Source organism: Rhinoraja longicauda, chromosome 14 (genome assembly GCF_053455715.1).
Source record: "Rhinoraja longicauda isolate Sanriku21f chromosome 14, sRhiLon1.1, whole genome shotgun sequence".
Taxonomy (NCBI): Eukaryota; Metazoa; Chordata; class Chondrichthyes; order Rajiformes; family Arhynchobatidae; genus Rhinoraja; species Rhinoraja longicauda.
This window is the reverse complement of record NC_135966.1, coordinates 23,271,736-23,286,112: the sequence shown is the minus strand read 5'-3', so window position 1 is coordinate 23,286,112 and position 14,377 is coordinate 23,271,736. Positions and strand designations below refer to the sequence as shown.

At 40.2% G+C, this 14,377-nt stretch overlaps 1 protein-coding gene across 2 annotated transcripts in view; it reads left to right on the top strand.

Moving 5' to 3' along the window:
* Nucleotides 1-14,377, top strand: part of stk10 (serine/threonine kinase 10) — a 93,098-nt gene that overhangs the window by 51,254 nt on the left and 27,467 nt on the right. For both annotated transcript variants that reach the window (XM_078411579.1, XM_078411578.1), the window contains exons 7-10: nucleotides 4,607-4,688; nucleotides 7,382-7,516; nucleotides 10,664-11,302; nucleotides 13,131-13,261. In XM_078411579.1, coding sequence (XP_078267705.1) covers nucleotides 4,607-4,688; nucleotides 7,382-7,516; nucleotides 10,664-11,302; nucleotides 13,131-13,261 — 987 coding nt within the window. The remainder of the gene's footprint in view (nucleotides 1-4,606; nucleotides 4,689-7,381; nucleotides 7,517-10,663; nucleotides 11,303-13,130; nucleotides 13,262-14,377) is intronic.

Below are 14,377 nucleotides of genomic sequence, written 5' to 3'. Positions count from 1 at the left end.
CCTTTTTTGATGGTTTCAGCAAGATAATGCCTTTTCACGATCGAGTGCCTAAATCAGCCTTTTTTTGCCGTGTTAACGTAACTTACAAGAATATTTCCACCGGGGCGCCACCAACGGTCATTCATTCGTGGGTATTGGACGAGGCCCCTGTCTTGTGCAGTCAGGCTGTAAGTGGGTATTATGTGGCGATTGGAGAGGGGTGGGTGGGGAAGGGTCCAGTCTTTTCAAACTGGAGTCAGGGTGTGAGTAGGTGTGAAGTGTTGGTTTGGGGAGGGGGTACCAGGGTTAATTTTCTGTTTATTGAACCAGCAGTAGAACTCGTTCAGGTCGTTGGTCAGCTGACGATTGTCCAAGGAGCGGGGGGGGGGGGTTCTTCTTGTAGCTTGTGATTTCTTGCAAGCCCTTTCAAACTGAAGAAGAGTATTAGCTGAGAACTTGCTCCTCAACTTCTCAGTACCTTTCCTTGGCAGCTCTGATTCCTCTTTTCAGCTTGTACTTGGCCTGCCTATAGAGGTCTGCATCCCCGCTCCTGTAGGATCTACCCCTGCAAGCTTCAAATGCCTAAAGTCAAGTCAACGCCTTGTAAAAAATCTGAACGATTTGGTGAGTGTATGGGAGTGATATATTCTCTATAGACAACTGTGTACTGTTTTGCAAAGCATGTGAGAAAGCAGTGAATCACAAGAAGAAATATTTCATCTCCCATCATGTACAGACAGCTAAACGCAAGTCAGCGGCAGAGAAACTGAAGGCGGAAAATACACAAGCTTGTCTCCTCACTCCGTTTACTGCTGGCTCCAATTGCAAATCTAAATTTTCGAGTGATCTGTGCAAGGCATTCATTGATGCTGGAATTCCACTGTGGAAATTGGAAAACAAATCTGAGGTTTTTTAGAGAAATACACAGAGGAACATATATCGAGCGAATCATCATTATGGAAAAAGTATGTTGACAGCAACTTCAACATTGTTGTGCAGAAAATTAGAGATGAAGTTGCATGCAACAAAATATGGATCTCAATAGATGAGACAACCGATGCTGTGGGGAGATATGTTGCCAATGTGATCATCGGTAAACTGGAGGCAGGTCAACCATCAAATGGAGTATTTGTTGACTTCGGAAGTATTGGAGAAGACAAACAGCTCAACTATTACTCAGTTGTTTACATCTTTACTTGCTGTACTTTGGCCAGAAGGTATAAAACACACGAATGTTCTTCTGTTTGTGACTGATGCAGCTCTGTACATGAAAAAAGCTGCTCGTGCTCCTCATGTTTTATTCCCCAAAATGTTGCATTTGACATGCTTAGCTCACGGACTCCATAGAATTGCCGAGCACATACATGGCTTGTTTCCAAATGTCGATCGCCTAGTTTCCAATGTCAAGAAAATCTTCCTCAAAGCACTGTCACGTGTGCAGTTGTTCAAGGAAATAGCACCCTAAATTCCGCTACCTCCTCAGCCCATTTTGATTAGGTGGGCTACATGGCTCTCTGTTGTACTCTACTATGTTACAAATTTTGAAAAGATAAAAGAAATCATCAACTGCTTTGAAGAAGAAGAATCTGCTGCAGTCAGGATCGTCAGTGAAATCAGGCAGAAAAAGTCCCTCCACCGCAATCTTGTGTTTATTGCTTCCAATTTTGCAAACTTCCCACAAGCTGTCACTTCCCTTGAGAAACGTGGCGAAACATTAGTGAATAACTTGCAGGTTTTCAACAAAGTAACTGACGAAGAAGGGTCTCGACCCGAAACGTCACCCATTCCTTCTCTCCCGAGATGCTGCCTGATCTGCTGAGTTACTCCAGCATTTTGTGAATAAATCGATTTGTACCAGCATCTGCAGTTATTTTCTTATGATATTTGTAAAGTTCCTGGCGATTTAGGTAAAGACATACAAGGAAAATGTGAGAGTGATTTTTGGTAACAAAGATCTTGAAGAAATACAAAACATAGCTAAAGTTCTCAAAGGTAGTTGTTATGCACAAGATATCGACATGAATATAGAGTCTGTAGCTTGTTTTGAGTATTTACCAGTGAGCTCAGCTGGGTAGAAAGAAGTTTTTCACAACTGAGGCATATTCTGTCTGACAGACGGCATAGTTTAACACCAGATAATTTGAAAAAAATGCTAGTATTTAATGCGCAACCAGGCAACTTTAGTCATTTAATGTAGTATACTTTTATATTATCATTATATACATGCCTTTTTGTGCCTTTTGTCAATAAATGTATTTTTCGTGCCTTTTTTGTGATTTTATTACGCCTATTTGCCTGCCTATTTCAGAGATTTTTAGCGCTGAAACATCCTGGCTCTACTCATGAGACATTTTATTGCTTTGGGGCTTTTGAACATTTGCAGGTTTGGTCGTTATGAACTTGCAATTATTTTGAGCAGTGATGAATGTGTGTATCGAGGCCAGATTGATCTGTGATTTTTGAAGGGAACTAGACCCAGCAATGTTCATAAGTCATAGGAGCAGAATTGGGCCATTTGGCCCATCAAGTCTATTCTGCCATTTAATTATGGGTGATCTATCTTTCCCTCTCACACCATTTTCCTGCCTTTTCCTAATAATCCCTGACACACAAAGCAAGGATTTGTCAATCTCCTCTTTAAAAATACCAATGACTTGGCCTCCACCCTGTGACTAAATAAGATCTTCCTTACCTCCTTTCTAAAGGTATGTCCTTTTATTTTGAAGCTGTGCCCTCTGGTCCTAGACTCTCCCACCAGTGGAAACATCTTCTCCACACCCACTATATCCAGGCCTTTTGCTGCTTGGTATTTTTCAGTGATATCCCCCCTCATCCTTCTAAATTACAGTGAGTACACCAGCATTCCCAAGTCCCTTTGCAACTCTGACTTCTGAATCCTCTCCCCAAAAGGCATGCATAGAAAAGTCTACACCTTGGTCTACGACCAAAATGTATGATCCCGCACTTTGCTACACTATATTCCATCAGCCAGTTCTTTGAACACACTCCCAACCTATCCAAGTCCTTCTGCAGAGTCCCTACTTTCTCTACACTACCTGCCCCTCCATCTATCTTCGTATCATCTGCAAACTTGGCCACAAAGCCTTCACTTCCCTCATCCAAATCATTGATACACCCCTCCCAACCCTTCCAAATTTGGCGGAAAGTTTCCGCTTTCTTATTTCAATTCCGCCATTCCAATTTTGCCTCACATTTTTCCGCAAAAGTCCGTAATTGCAATTTGTCAATTCAGCCACTAGAGGTCGCTAGGGGTTCCGTGAGAAATCCCCCCTCCCTGGAAGTCTCCCCGAAAATGTGGCACCTAGGCTGTGCAAGGCAGCCAATCTCAACCTCATCAGGACTTCCATGGCCGATCGGTGGGTTAAATTTGCAACCTGCAGCCGGGGCTCTGGAACTCCAGCCCAGCTGGAGCCAGCACATCTATCCCCATAGCCGACTTCCTTGGCCATCTGGATAAACCAGCAAAGCTCTGGAACCAAGAGGTGGAACTGTAATGAGTAAATATTAAATTTAAGTGCAAGATTATATAACTATAATTAATTAAGATGTTAAAATATAAAATACAGCAGAAAAGCCAATTATCACCTTTTTTGGGCTGATTTTCAATTAATGTGCAAATTTACTTCAAGTATGCTTAGTTGATTCGCATATATAAACTGTTCCTTCATAACTTAATCATACATTTTATGGCCATTGGTCTTTTATTCAATACCAAGAGAATTGGGATGTGTAACGAAAAAGCAAAATAGAAAAAGCAAAACAAAACAATTTTTTGTGTTGCAAAAAGTATCTGTTCAATAACCTTTCTATAAATAGCAGATTATACTCATAGGCCTGACATTATACATGTAGTCCAAGAAATAATAGTCGTTTTTCACACATGTATGTAGCGCAACGAGTATGAGCATTTGACGTGCATACTTTTTTTGCTGAAAAGTTGCATTATGCTCCGTATTATGAATTTTGATGTAAAATTCTGAATTTTGGACATCAAAATTATGAATTTGTAAAATCAAATGTTGGGAGATCTGTTGATATTTGACGTGAACAGTAGCAGTCCCAGCACAGACCCTTGTGGAACACTGCGAGTCACTGGCAGCTAACTAGAAAAAGCCCCTTTATTCCCACTCTTTGCCTTCTGCCATTCAGCCAACCTTCTGTCCATGGTAGTATGTTCCCACTAATACCATTGATGCTGACATTTTTTTGATTGTACATTTAGCAATGGGGAGATGCCATTAAAGTAATTAAAAAGCAACCTGAGTGAATTGTGGACAAAAGTTGATGATATACTCTGCGGGGTTCCTCTCAGTAAAATACATTTGTGATAATGATTGGGGTGATTGAGTCCAGGTCCAGGATTTGACGTAAATTTACAGCCCTGGATGGTGTTCAGCTGTACCCATCGTTTCATGGTCCTAATTTTGACTTGTGAAGGTGGAAAAGAATGGGTGACAACCTGTTACCTTTCTGATGTAAGCTCAGTTGTAAATTGGAACTGTTGAATATCATTTTCAGCACTTGGTTTAGTTCCAGACGGATGTAAGCCATGCATCTAATCGCAAAATTGTAACTTTTAAGCATCTGGGTCTTCTCATCTCTTCAGGTCTACAGATTTTAAAGATTTTCTCAAGAAAGCATTGGATAAGAATCCAGAAACCCGTCTAAGTGCCACACAGTTATTACAGGTGAGAACTTAACAAATGCATCCTTGTTTGAATGGATGATTTGCCAAATTAATTGTTTTTAGCAATATTTTCTATTTAAGTTATTGAATATGTGTTACTGTAGTTCCTCCGTACCTGCTAAATATGAATGAATGGAATGTTGAAAGACTGCACCACCTATTAAATGAGGTAACCATGCTGACTTTAAAGGAAGAATGTTGAGATTGGATTAAATCTTTAGGTTCCCTTCTCGCTATTCAATCTAATGGATTTTGATCCTATCTTTTGCTGTGATGGGGTGTGTCAATGGATTTGGGAAAGATGATCAGTAGCAGAAAGAGACATTCTGAAATGAAAAATTTGTCCAAGTCTTGGTCGCAAAGTAAAGATTGTGTCTGAGATTTCAAGTGTTCCTGTCACGCGGCATATGGCTATAATCAACGCAGAAGTAATCTTTAATTTTGTATTGCCTTATTTTTTATTTTTGTTTCATATTAGATTTGTTGATTTCTAATTTTTAATTGTGCGTGTTAATTTCTATTATTTTAATTGTCTTTGAGTGTCGATCTACACGCTTGTTAATTAAGCGATACAGGTTCTAATTGATGCTGAGAACAAGCTGCATTTAGTCAATAATCACTTAATTGCTGATGTTAAATCTGGAGTTTGCAGAACCATCCACCTCCAGGTCATGCCACAACTGAGATTCAAACATGGGCTAAATAACGGAATTCCATAGGTAAGGTAGCAGTGAAAGTCCTTGACATAGGATGCCATGGTGGCACAGCAGTAGAGTTGCTGCCTTTCAGCGCTTTCAGCACCAGAGATCTGTGTTTGATCCTGACTACAGGAGCTGTCTGTACGGAGTTTGTACATTCAACCCCATGACCACGTGGGTTTTCTCAGATCTTCGGTTTCCTCCCACACTCAAGATGTACAGGTGCAGGTTAATTGGTAAATTGTCCCTAGTGCGTGTAGGATAGTGTTAATGTGCTGGGATCGGTGTGGACTCGGTAGGCCGAAGGGCCTGTTTCTGCACTATCTCTAAACTAAACAAACTAATCAAGGCACCATTTTAGTGAGTGGAGTCCAAGAGCTTTGCTAAAACCAAACTTGTTCAGGATTAATGGGATAACGCTACACTGGCTGGACTTGGACTGTGCTCGAAAGGTTAATCACCAGGTCAAAAGTAAGAATAATCGCTGATGGAAATATATCACTAAATCCATCTTTACTGGGTCTAAATCTTTGAACTTCCTACCCAACAGTACTGGTAACACCTTCTCTAGAAATACTGCAGCAAGAAATCATCATCACCGCCATCACAGTGAGAGCAGTTAAGAGGAATAATAAATGTTGGCCTTGCCATTGGTATTCTGATAAATGAATGCAGATGTTAAATTTGGACTTTGTCAGTAAATAAAAATTTTAACACAAAATTAACATCTTCTCTTCAATCAATTAGCATGCTACATATTTTTTCAAATGTGTGCAAGCAAAAAACTGCCCCCAAGTATTTTATATCTTTGCGACATTTTACAATTACAATATGGCAAAATGTCTTCACACTGAAAACCCAAGGTAAGCTTTTTTTTAAAATGAGCTTTTTGAGCAATATAGAAGGCAAAGTAAGATACAAGCTTAGAAAGGTTCATTTTTAATTGTAACCTATCAACATGGAAGTGGTTGTATTTTTCTGAGGAAATAACTGCTGAGGTTTTTCTTTTGACGTGTCGAAAAATATTTAGTGCTGTTGCCTTTTATGGATGTTCAAATGATGTATGTTCGGGAGAGAGAGTAGGATGAAATCGTGGAAGAATTTGTTTGTTTGCTGATTCTAATTAAGTCTATCCACTGCCAACTTTATACCATATAATAAATTCATAACATTAGTGCTAAGGGTGGGAGTTCATGGGTTCCTAGTTATCCATTCTGCACCAACCTAGAACACTGAACCTGCAGTTTTAGCTCGGAGATTTTCTATAGGGTACACATGATGTGTTCCTTCCAACTCAGTTGGGAATGCCACAACAAAGGCACAGGTTCACATCACCATTCAGGGCAGCAATTTTCTGAAACTTATGTATTTTGAACCAACTAAATTCAACCAGGAATCAATATGAATAAGAATGCAAGGGAAAAAAGCCACGAAGCTTGCCCTACTTTTGATTCTGTGTGTTTCTCATATTCTCGAGTTCCCTTGGTTTGTGAGGGAGTATTGATCTCAGCTTGAACACACTCTATGCATTCACAAGCCTTAAAATGGAGAGCTGCAAAAATGTGACATTCTCTGTATAATGAAGATTCTCATTCCACCACAAGAATAAAATGTATCTTGTAGCTATAGACAACCCCTAGACTTTCTACAACAATTAAATGGCCCCATAATCTTGTTTGTGTCCTAAAATCCACTGAGTGGTGCCATTCCTAATCCTTCTACAGGTTATTTTTATGAGATTGAATGGTGTTGATACTAAACATCTGCCTCATTTATGCTACTTCTAAACCTGTGAATGGATTACTGTGATCTTGCTGACACTAATTACCTGGTATTGTTCATTTTGGCTCTTAGCTATCTTTCTCAAAAGGAAAAAAAATCAGAATGTAATGCATAACAGTGAAAAATGCCATCCAGACTGGGTACAAATTTATGGCAGTTTAAAAAAAAATCTGTTTCTGTTGGTAACTGTCAATTCAACCTGTTGTTTTAACAGCACCCTTTTGTGAGTGGTGTCAATAGTATTAAGCCACTCAGTGAATTAGTGGCAGAAGCAAAGGCTGAAGTGATGGAGGAAATAGAAGACAATAGAGAGGAAGCAGAAGATGACGACTCATCAGACCCTATATCGGTAAGTACAAAACTGTAATGAAGTTTACTTTTAAAATGTGTTTTTCATGACTGGGCCAGGACTAAGTTACCGTACTATGGTCTGAAGCCCTTTACAGTATCTTGACTATGATTGGGAAATCACAGATTTGACCTGAAAACAAATTATCCTCAACTTCGTATACTTCCGTAACTTTATTTTAACCTCGTGTTTAAAACGACTGGCAAAACTTTCTGTAAATCGTGGAAGGTGTAAGAGGATTGGTATCCAGATGGAAAACCTGCGACAAGTAGTGTGCTGCAGGGGATAATAATAATAATAATAATAATAATAATAATACATGTTATTTATATAGCGCTTTTCATATACTCAAAGACGCTTTACAGAGATTTTGAGAACATAGGGAAATGAATAAATAGATAAATAAGTAAATAAATAAATGAACAGAGAAAGGAGACAGAAGGTGAGGTGACCTTCAGTGGTTGAAGGCAGTACTGAACAGGTGAGACTTCAGCGATGTTTTGAATGTGGTGAGTGTGGGGGAGTCTCTAACGGTTTGGGGTAGTGAGTTCCATAGGGTGGGAGCAGCGATGGAGAAAGCCCTGTCCCCCCAGGATCTGAGTTTAGTTCGGATGTGGGGGGATAGGAGATTGGCAGCGGCAGAGCGGAGGGTGCAGGTGGGAGTGTGCCTGTGGAGGAGGTCGGTCAGGTAGGATGGGGCCAGGTTATGGAGGGCGTTGTAGGTTATGAGGAGGATTTTGTTCTGGATTCTCTGGGGGATGGGGAGCCAGTGGAGTTTATAAAGGACGGGGGTGATATGGTCACGGATCGAGGTGTGTGTGAGTAGACGGGCAGCGGAGTTTTGAATGTATTGAAGTTTATTGATGATTTTTGAGGGTGCGCCATAGAGGAGGCTGTTGCAGTAGTCCAGACGGGAGGTATGTTGGTCCACTATATTAGTGGTTATTAGTCGTTTGTCAGCTATATTAATAATTTGGATAAATGTTGGTAACATGGTTAATAAGTTTGACACAAATTGGTGGACAGTGAAGAAAGTTATCAAAAATTATAGCAGATGGACAGGTAAAGTGGGCCAAAAAATGGCCAATGGATTTCAGCTCAAAAGTATGAGGCCATTGCATTCGGTAGGTTAAACCAGGCCAGGATTTGCAGTCAACGGTAGAGCCCTGGAAAATGTTGTAGAACACAGTGGTCTAAATAGATACATAATTCTTTGATGATTGTAACATGGGTAAATAGGGTGGTGAAGAATGTTTTTAACTTGATTTCATCAATCAGGGTGTTGAGTACAGGAGTTGGGGTGTTACAATTTTCCGAGTCGTTGGTTAGGCCACACTTGGAGTAATGTGTGCAGTAAACTGGAAAAAGTGCAGGAAAAAATTCAATAGGATGTTGCCAGGACTGGAGGACTTGAGTTATAAGAAGAGGCTGGATAGGTTGCAACATCTGGATTGCAGGAGGCTGAGGAGTCCTATCATAGAGGTATATAAAATCATGAGGGGTATGGTTAAGCAAGATGGTCAGTCAACCCTTCCAGGTCATACACGTCTTTCTGAATTGAGGTAAATTATTCTGGAACTAGTGGACATTGAATGGCAACTTTTCCCACATAGAAGGCAATGAGTATATGGATTGAACTGCCAGATTAAAATGTAGAGCTGGGGTCATTCATAATGTTTAAAAAACAGTTGAACAGACACATAGATAGGAAAGATTTAGAGTATGTGTTCGCTGCAAGCAAACGGGGCTTGCTCAGATAAACTCTTGGCACAGATGAGTTTGGCCAAAGGGCATGTTGTACGAGTCTATGGCTCGTATCACTGCTTCATCTTGATTTGGATTATTGTGTTCAATTCTAAGTATCACATTTTAGCTGGAACTAGACTGGGTGCACCTCTGACATGGAATAATTTACTTGTGGAGAGTGTGGAAAGCTAGGTTTTTCACCAAAGAGTAAGAAGTTTAAGGGTATTTCGTAAACAAGGGTCAATGAATAGTGAGGATTTTGATAAAGGAAAAACAGTTGTCACTGGCAGGTGGCAAAGTTACGAGGCACTGGATGAGCTGAAGGATGGAAGGTTAAGAATTTATGATTTGGAAAGTAGTTTTTGGAAAGGTGGTGAGCAGAAATTTTAATAGAAATTGGAAAACATAAAGTTTAAGAAAAACAAGGACATGGCCAAAAAAACAGGAATGCTTAACTGATTGGATAGCTTTTAAAAATATTAGCCAAAAAATAAGTAGAACAGTGCAGCACAAGAACAGGCCCTTCAGCCCACAATTTATGCTGAACATGATACCAAAACCACTCTTGTCTGCCTGCACAAAATCCATATCCCTCCATTCCATGCATATCCACATGCCTATCCTGCATATCCACATGCCTATTCAGTGCTGCAATCGTATCTGCCTCAACCACTACCCCTGGCAGCACATTCCAAGCATTCACCACATGCTATGTAAAATAAAATTTGTCCTGCACATCTCCTTTAAACTTTCCCCTCTCACCCTAAAGCTATGCCCACTGATATGTTTTATTTCCCATCCTGGGGAAAAGGTTCTGTCCACCTATCTATGCCTCTCACAATTTTATATACTTCTGCCAAGTCTACTCGCAACCTCCAATGTTCCGGAGAGAAGCAATCCAAGTCTGTCCAACTTTGCTCTGTAGCTGATACCCCCTAATCCAGGCATTATTCTAGTGAAAGGGAGTGCAGATGCTACTTTATACCATTCTGGTAAACTTTCTCTGCACCCCCTCTAAAGCCGTTACATCCTTCCTGTAATGGGGCAACTGGAACTACACACTATACTCCAAATAGGCCATTTGTCAAAGCATTCTATGATTTTTATCCTGTTTGTGAGATATTTTAGTTGCATGCATGTTTAGTTCTGTCTTATTATTGTGATGTGAATGCGACTGATGCGAATGCTGAACGTTCATCAGGAAATATAGGATTGCATTGTTTTAAAGGATACATTCATAGAGAAGTAACTGTTTGCACAGAACATTCAGTTGCCAATAAATCAGGAGATTTTATAGGAATTATGTGGTTTTTATAACCAAATACAGTGAAGTTAATTTCATAACCTAGCAATAATTGGCTAAACTTTGATGCATAACTGAATTAAGATGTTGTTCTTCAGCCCCTTCCAGGTCATGCACGTGGTCCTTCTGAATTGAGCCAAATTAGTCTGGAAGCAGAAAACCTTGCCAAGAACTCTGCATCTTCAGAAGTCAATGGTGCTGATTCTCAGAAAGTTGGAAAACCTGATAAATCCAATGAAGGACAATTGGACGAGGGCATATGCAGTGGTGATAGTGACAAAGCAGAAAGTGAGAACTCGGTAAAGACCATCAGCTCTGACTCTGGAACAGATGATGGAAAGAACAGTCTATCTACCAAAGGCGCATCTAAAATGGACCAGCAAATTAATGAGGGGAAAATTGAAAGTATAAGTACTGCTGAACAGGTTTCAGAAACGAAGGTATTAGGAAAGAAATCCACTGAACAAAAGCAACTAAGTTTGACAGTCAATTCTGAGACTGTCCAACCTACGGATAAGAAGATCACTGTTTCAAAGAATGAACAGAATACTTCTGATAATCAAGCCACTCTTCCTCCAAATTCATCAACTCCCAATGGGGTGGGAGACACTCCTGATGGAATTTCAAAGAGAGATTCGTATTCTGGTAGTATGTCTGCTTCTGACAGTATAGACTTGAATGCTTCTCTTTCAGCTGAACTGTCATTAAACAAGGAGACTGGTTCTATATCCATACGGGTAAGAAATTTTGATTTTTGTCAATTCTTCGGAACTAAGTTTTATCAACTTGAAGTGTAGATTAGGTGACATGAAGTTACGTACCTTAAAAAAAAAACACTTACACTTACTGCTTGTTGTAAAACGATTGTTCTTACTTGGGTTACTTGGTCAAAGAGCACACAAAATATAGGGGGAAAACCCACATCTACATTGATGCCAAACTGCTGACTTTTTGGATGTTGATTGACCAGCTCAGTTTCTTGCCGCTTCTGATTTTATTCCTGAATTAATAGAACATCATTTAAAATTCCATGGGTATCCTCCAGTTCCACCTTCATCAGAAGTATTTGTTAATGGTTTGCATTTCTACTTTCAGCATTTGCATCGTCCAGATGTTTCAGTGTCCTGAGATCACCAGCCAAATGCACAATGCAGTTTTTTTTCCTAACAAGTTCCCGGGTGTAATTTTCTGCTGTGACGCTGGCTTCTAGTTTATTTGCATGGTCCTGGGCATTCAGGGCTTGTTTGTGTACATGTGGCCAGTTGTGCTATCATTTGTTAAACCCAATCCCCAAATTTGTCAAGCCTCAAAGTTGTCATCTTGATTGAACATTTGTGCTCAATGGAACTTGTTTCTAAATACATGTGCAAACAATTTAAAGCATTTGGACTACCTTAAATCAAATGAAAATCAGTATTTGCCTTTGTCTTGGCAGATATTTTCTCTTTTTGGTTGGATTGCAAAGTTCCAGTCCAATTCATTCAATTTTGATTAACTTTTTTCAAAAACTTCTTATGATATTAATGGCTAGAACAGAATCAATGCTCTAATCTTGTTCAAATCTATTGCTTTGAAATTCAGGAATTGTTTTATTATCATTATTCTGAAGTTGCAAATTATTTTTCTCCCATGAATGAATTGCAATTGTTGCTATTTGTGGGTAACTTAGAGATGCATGGTAGGATGTCAACCCCACTTCTATTCAGTATTCCAAGGGACACATTGCAACTATTGTACTCTGCTTTTTCTCTGTAATTAATAGAATGCTGAAACGGTAACATTATGTTCTGCACTCTGATATTTTTCTTTTTGCACTACCTGTTGTACTTGCTTGATTTGTATTGTATGACTTGATTAGCAAGCACTCAAAGTTTTTCACTGGATCTCAGTACATGAGACAATCATAAGCCAATACAACTATACAGGGAACAGTCGGTTTGATAGCCATGGGGAAACATTGAACCACCAGCACAGGGGTGTTGGGGATTATGGGGAGAAGGCAGGAGAATGGGTTTAGGAGTGAGAGATCGATCAGCCATGATTGAATGGTGGAGTAGACTTGATGGGCCGAATGGACCAATTGTGCTCCTATCACTTATGACCATACTAGACTGAATCCTATTAGCTAAGTCAATGATTTGTTTTGTGCCCTTTGGTTAAAATAATAAGGTCACTACTCATTTGATTAAAAATGTGTTTTTTTAAAATTAAATAAGCAATGCATGATTACTGTTTCCATTGCCATCCAGTAATAAAATCATCAATTTTCGAGAAGCATTATTAGCTTGACAGCTCTTTTATGATTCATGACATTAAAATATGTAACTCCAACCGTGCAAAAGGTATTAGCCCATGGCTAAATGTACCTCCTGGCATTTGAACAGGATAGAAGATTACTCCATTAAGAAGAATCTTTGTGCTGCTAAATTAGCTTTAAAACTTGTATGGCTCCAAATGCAAAAAAATAGATCATATACCAAGTATAGAATGCAATTGAATAATTAGGTATGAATCACTTAGTGCACTTTCAAAGTAATCATTGTGATTATGTGCTTGTTTGTATAGGGTAATAAAGCATACAACAAAACTCTGAAGCGAACTAGAAGGTTTGTTGTAGATGGAGTGGAAGTAAGTGTTACGACATCAAAGATAATTGGTGAGGATGAGAAGAAAACAGAAGAAATGCGATTCCTAAGGCATGTGGACATTTTTTTTAAACCTAAAAGCATTGAATCTATTAATTTTAGACTTTAGAGATATAGCGTGTATCTAACCCCGCCGTATCTCTAAAGTCCTTCGGCCCATCTAGTCCATGCCAAACAGCAACCCCGTATGCTAGCACTATCCTACACACCAAGGACAATTTACAGAAGCCAATTAACCTTCAAACCTGAATGCCTTTGTAGTGTGGGATGAACATGGAGCACCCAGAGAAAACCTATGCGGTTACAAGAGGAACTTACACCAATGAGCCAAAACATTATGACCACTAACAGGTGAAGTGAATAACATTGACTATCTGGTTACAATGGCACCTGTCAAGGGGTGGGATATATTAGGCAGCAAGTGAACAGTCAGTTCTTAAAGTTGATGTGTTGGATGCAGGAGAAATGGGCAGGAGTAAAACCTGAGCGACTTTGCCAAGGGCCAAATTGTTGTGGCTAGACAACAGGGTCAGAGCATCTCTGAAACGGCAAGGCTTGTGGGGTGCTCCTGACAAGCAGTGGTGAGTACCTACCAACAGTGGTCCGAGGAGGGATAAACCACAAACTAGCGACAGGTGTTGGGCGCCCAAGGCTCATCGATGCGCGAGGGCAACAAAGGCTATCCCGTCTGGTCCGAACCGACAGAAGGTCTACTGTGGCACAAGTCACAGAAAATGTTAATGGTGGTCATGGTAGGAATGTGTCACAATACACACTGCATCACACCCTGCTGCGTATGGGGCTGCGTAGCTGCAGACCGGTCAGAGTGCCCATGATGGCCCCTGTCCGCTGTTGAAAGCGCCTACGTTGGGCACATGAGCGTCAGAACTGGACCTTGGAGCAGTGGAAGAAGTTCGCCTGGTCCGATGAGTCCAATTTTCTTTTAGATCACGTGGATGGCCGTGCAAGTGTGTGCCGTTTACCTGGGGAAGTGATGGCACCAGGATGCACTGTGGGTAGACGACAAGCCGGTGGAGGGAGTGCGATGCTCTTGGCAATGTTCTGCTGGGAAACCATTCATGTGGATGTCAATTTGACACGTGTCACCTGCCTAAACATCGTTGCAGACCAGGTACACCCCTTCATGGCAATGATATTCCCTGATGG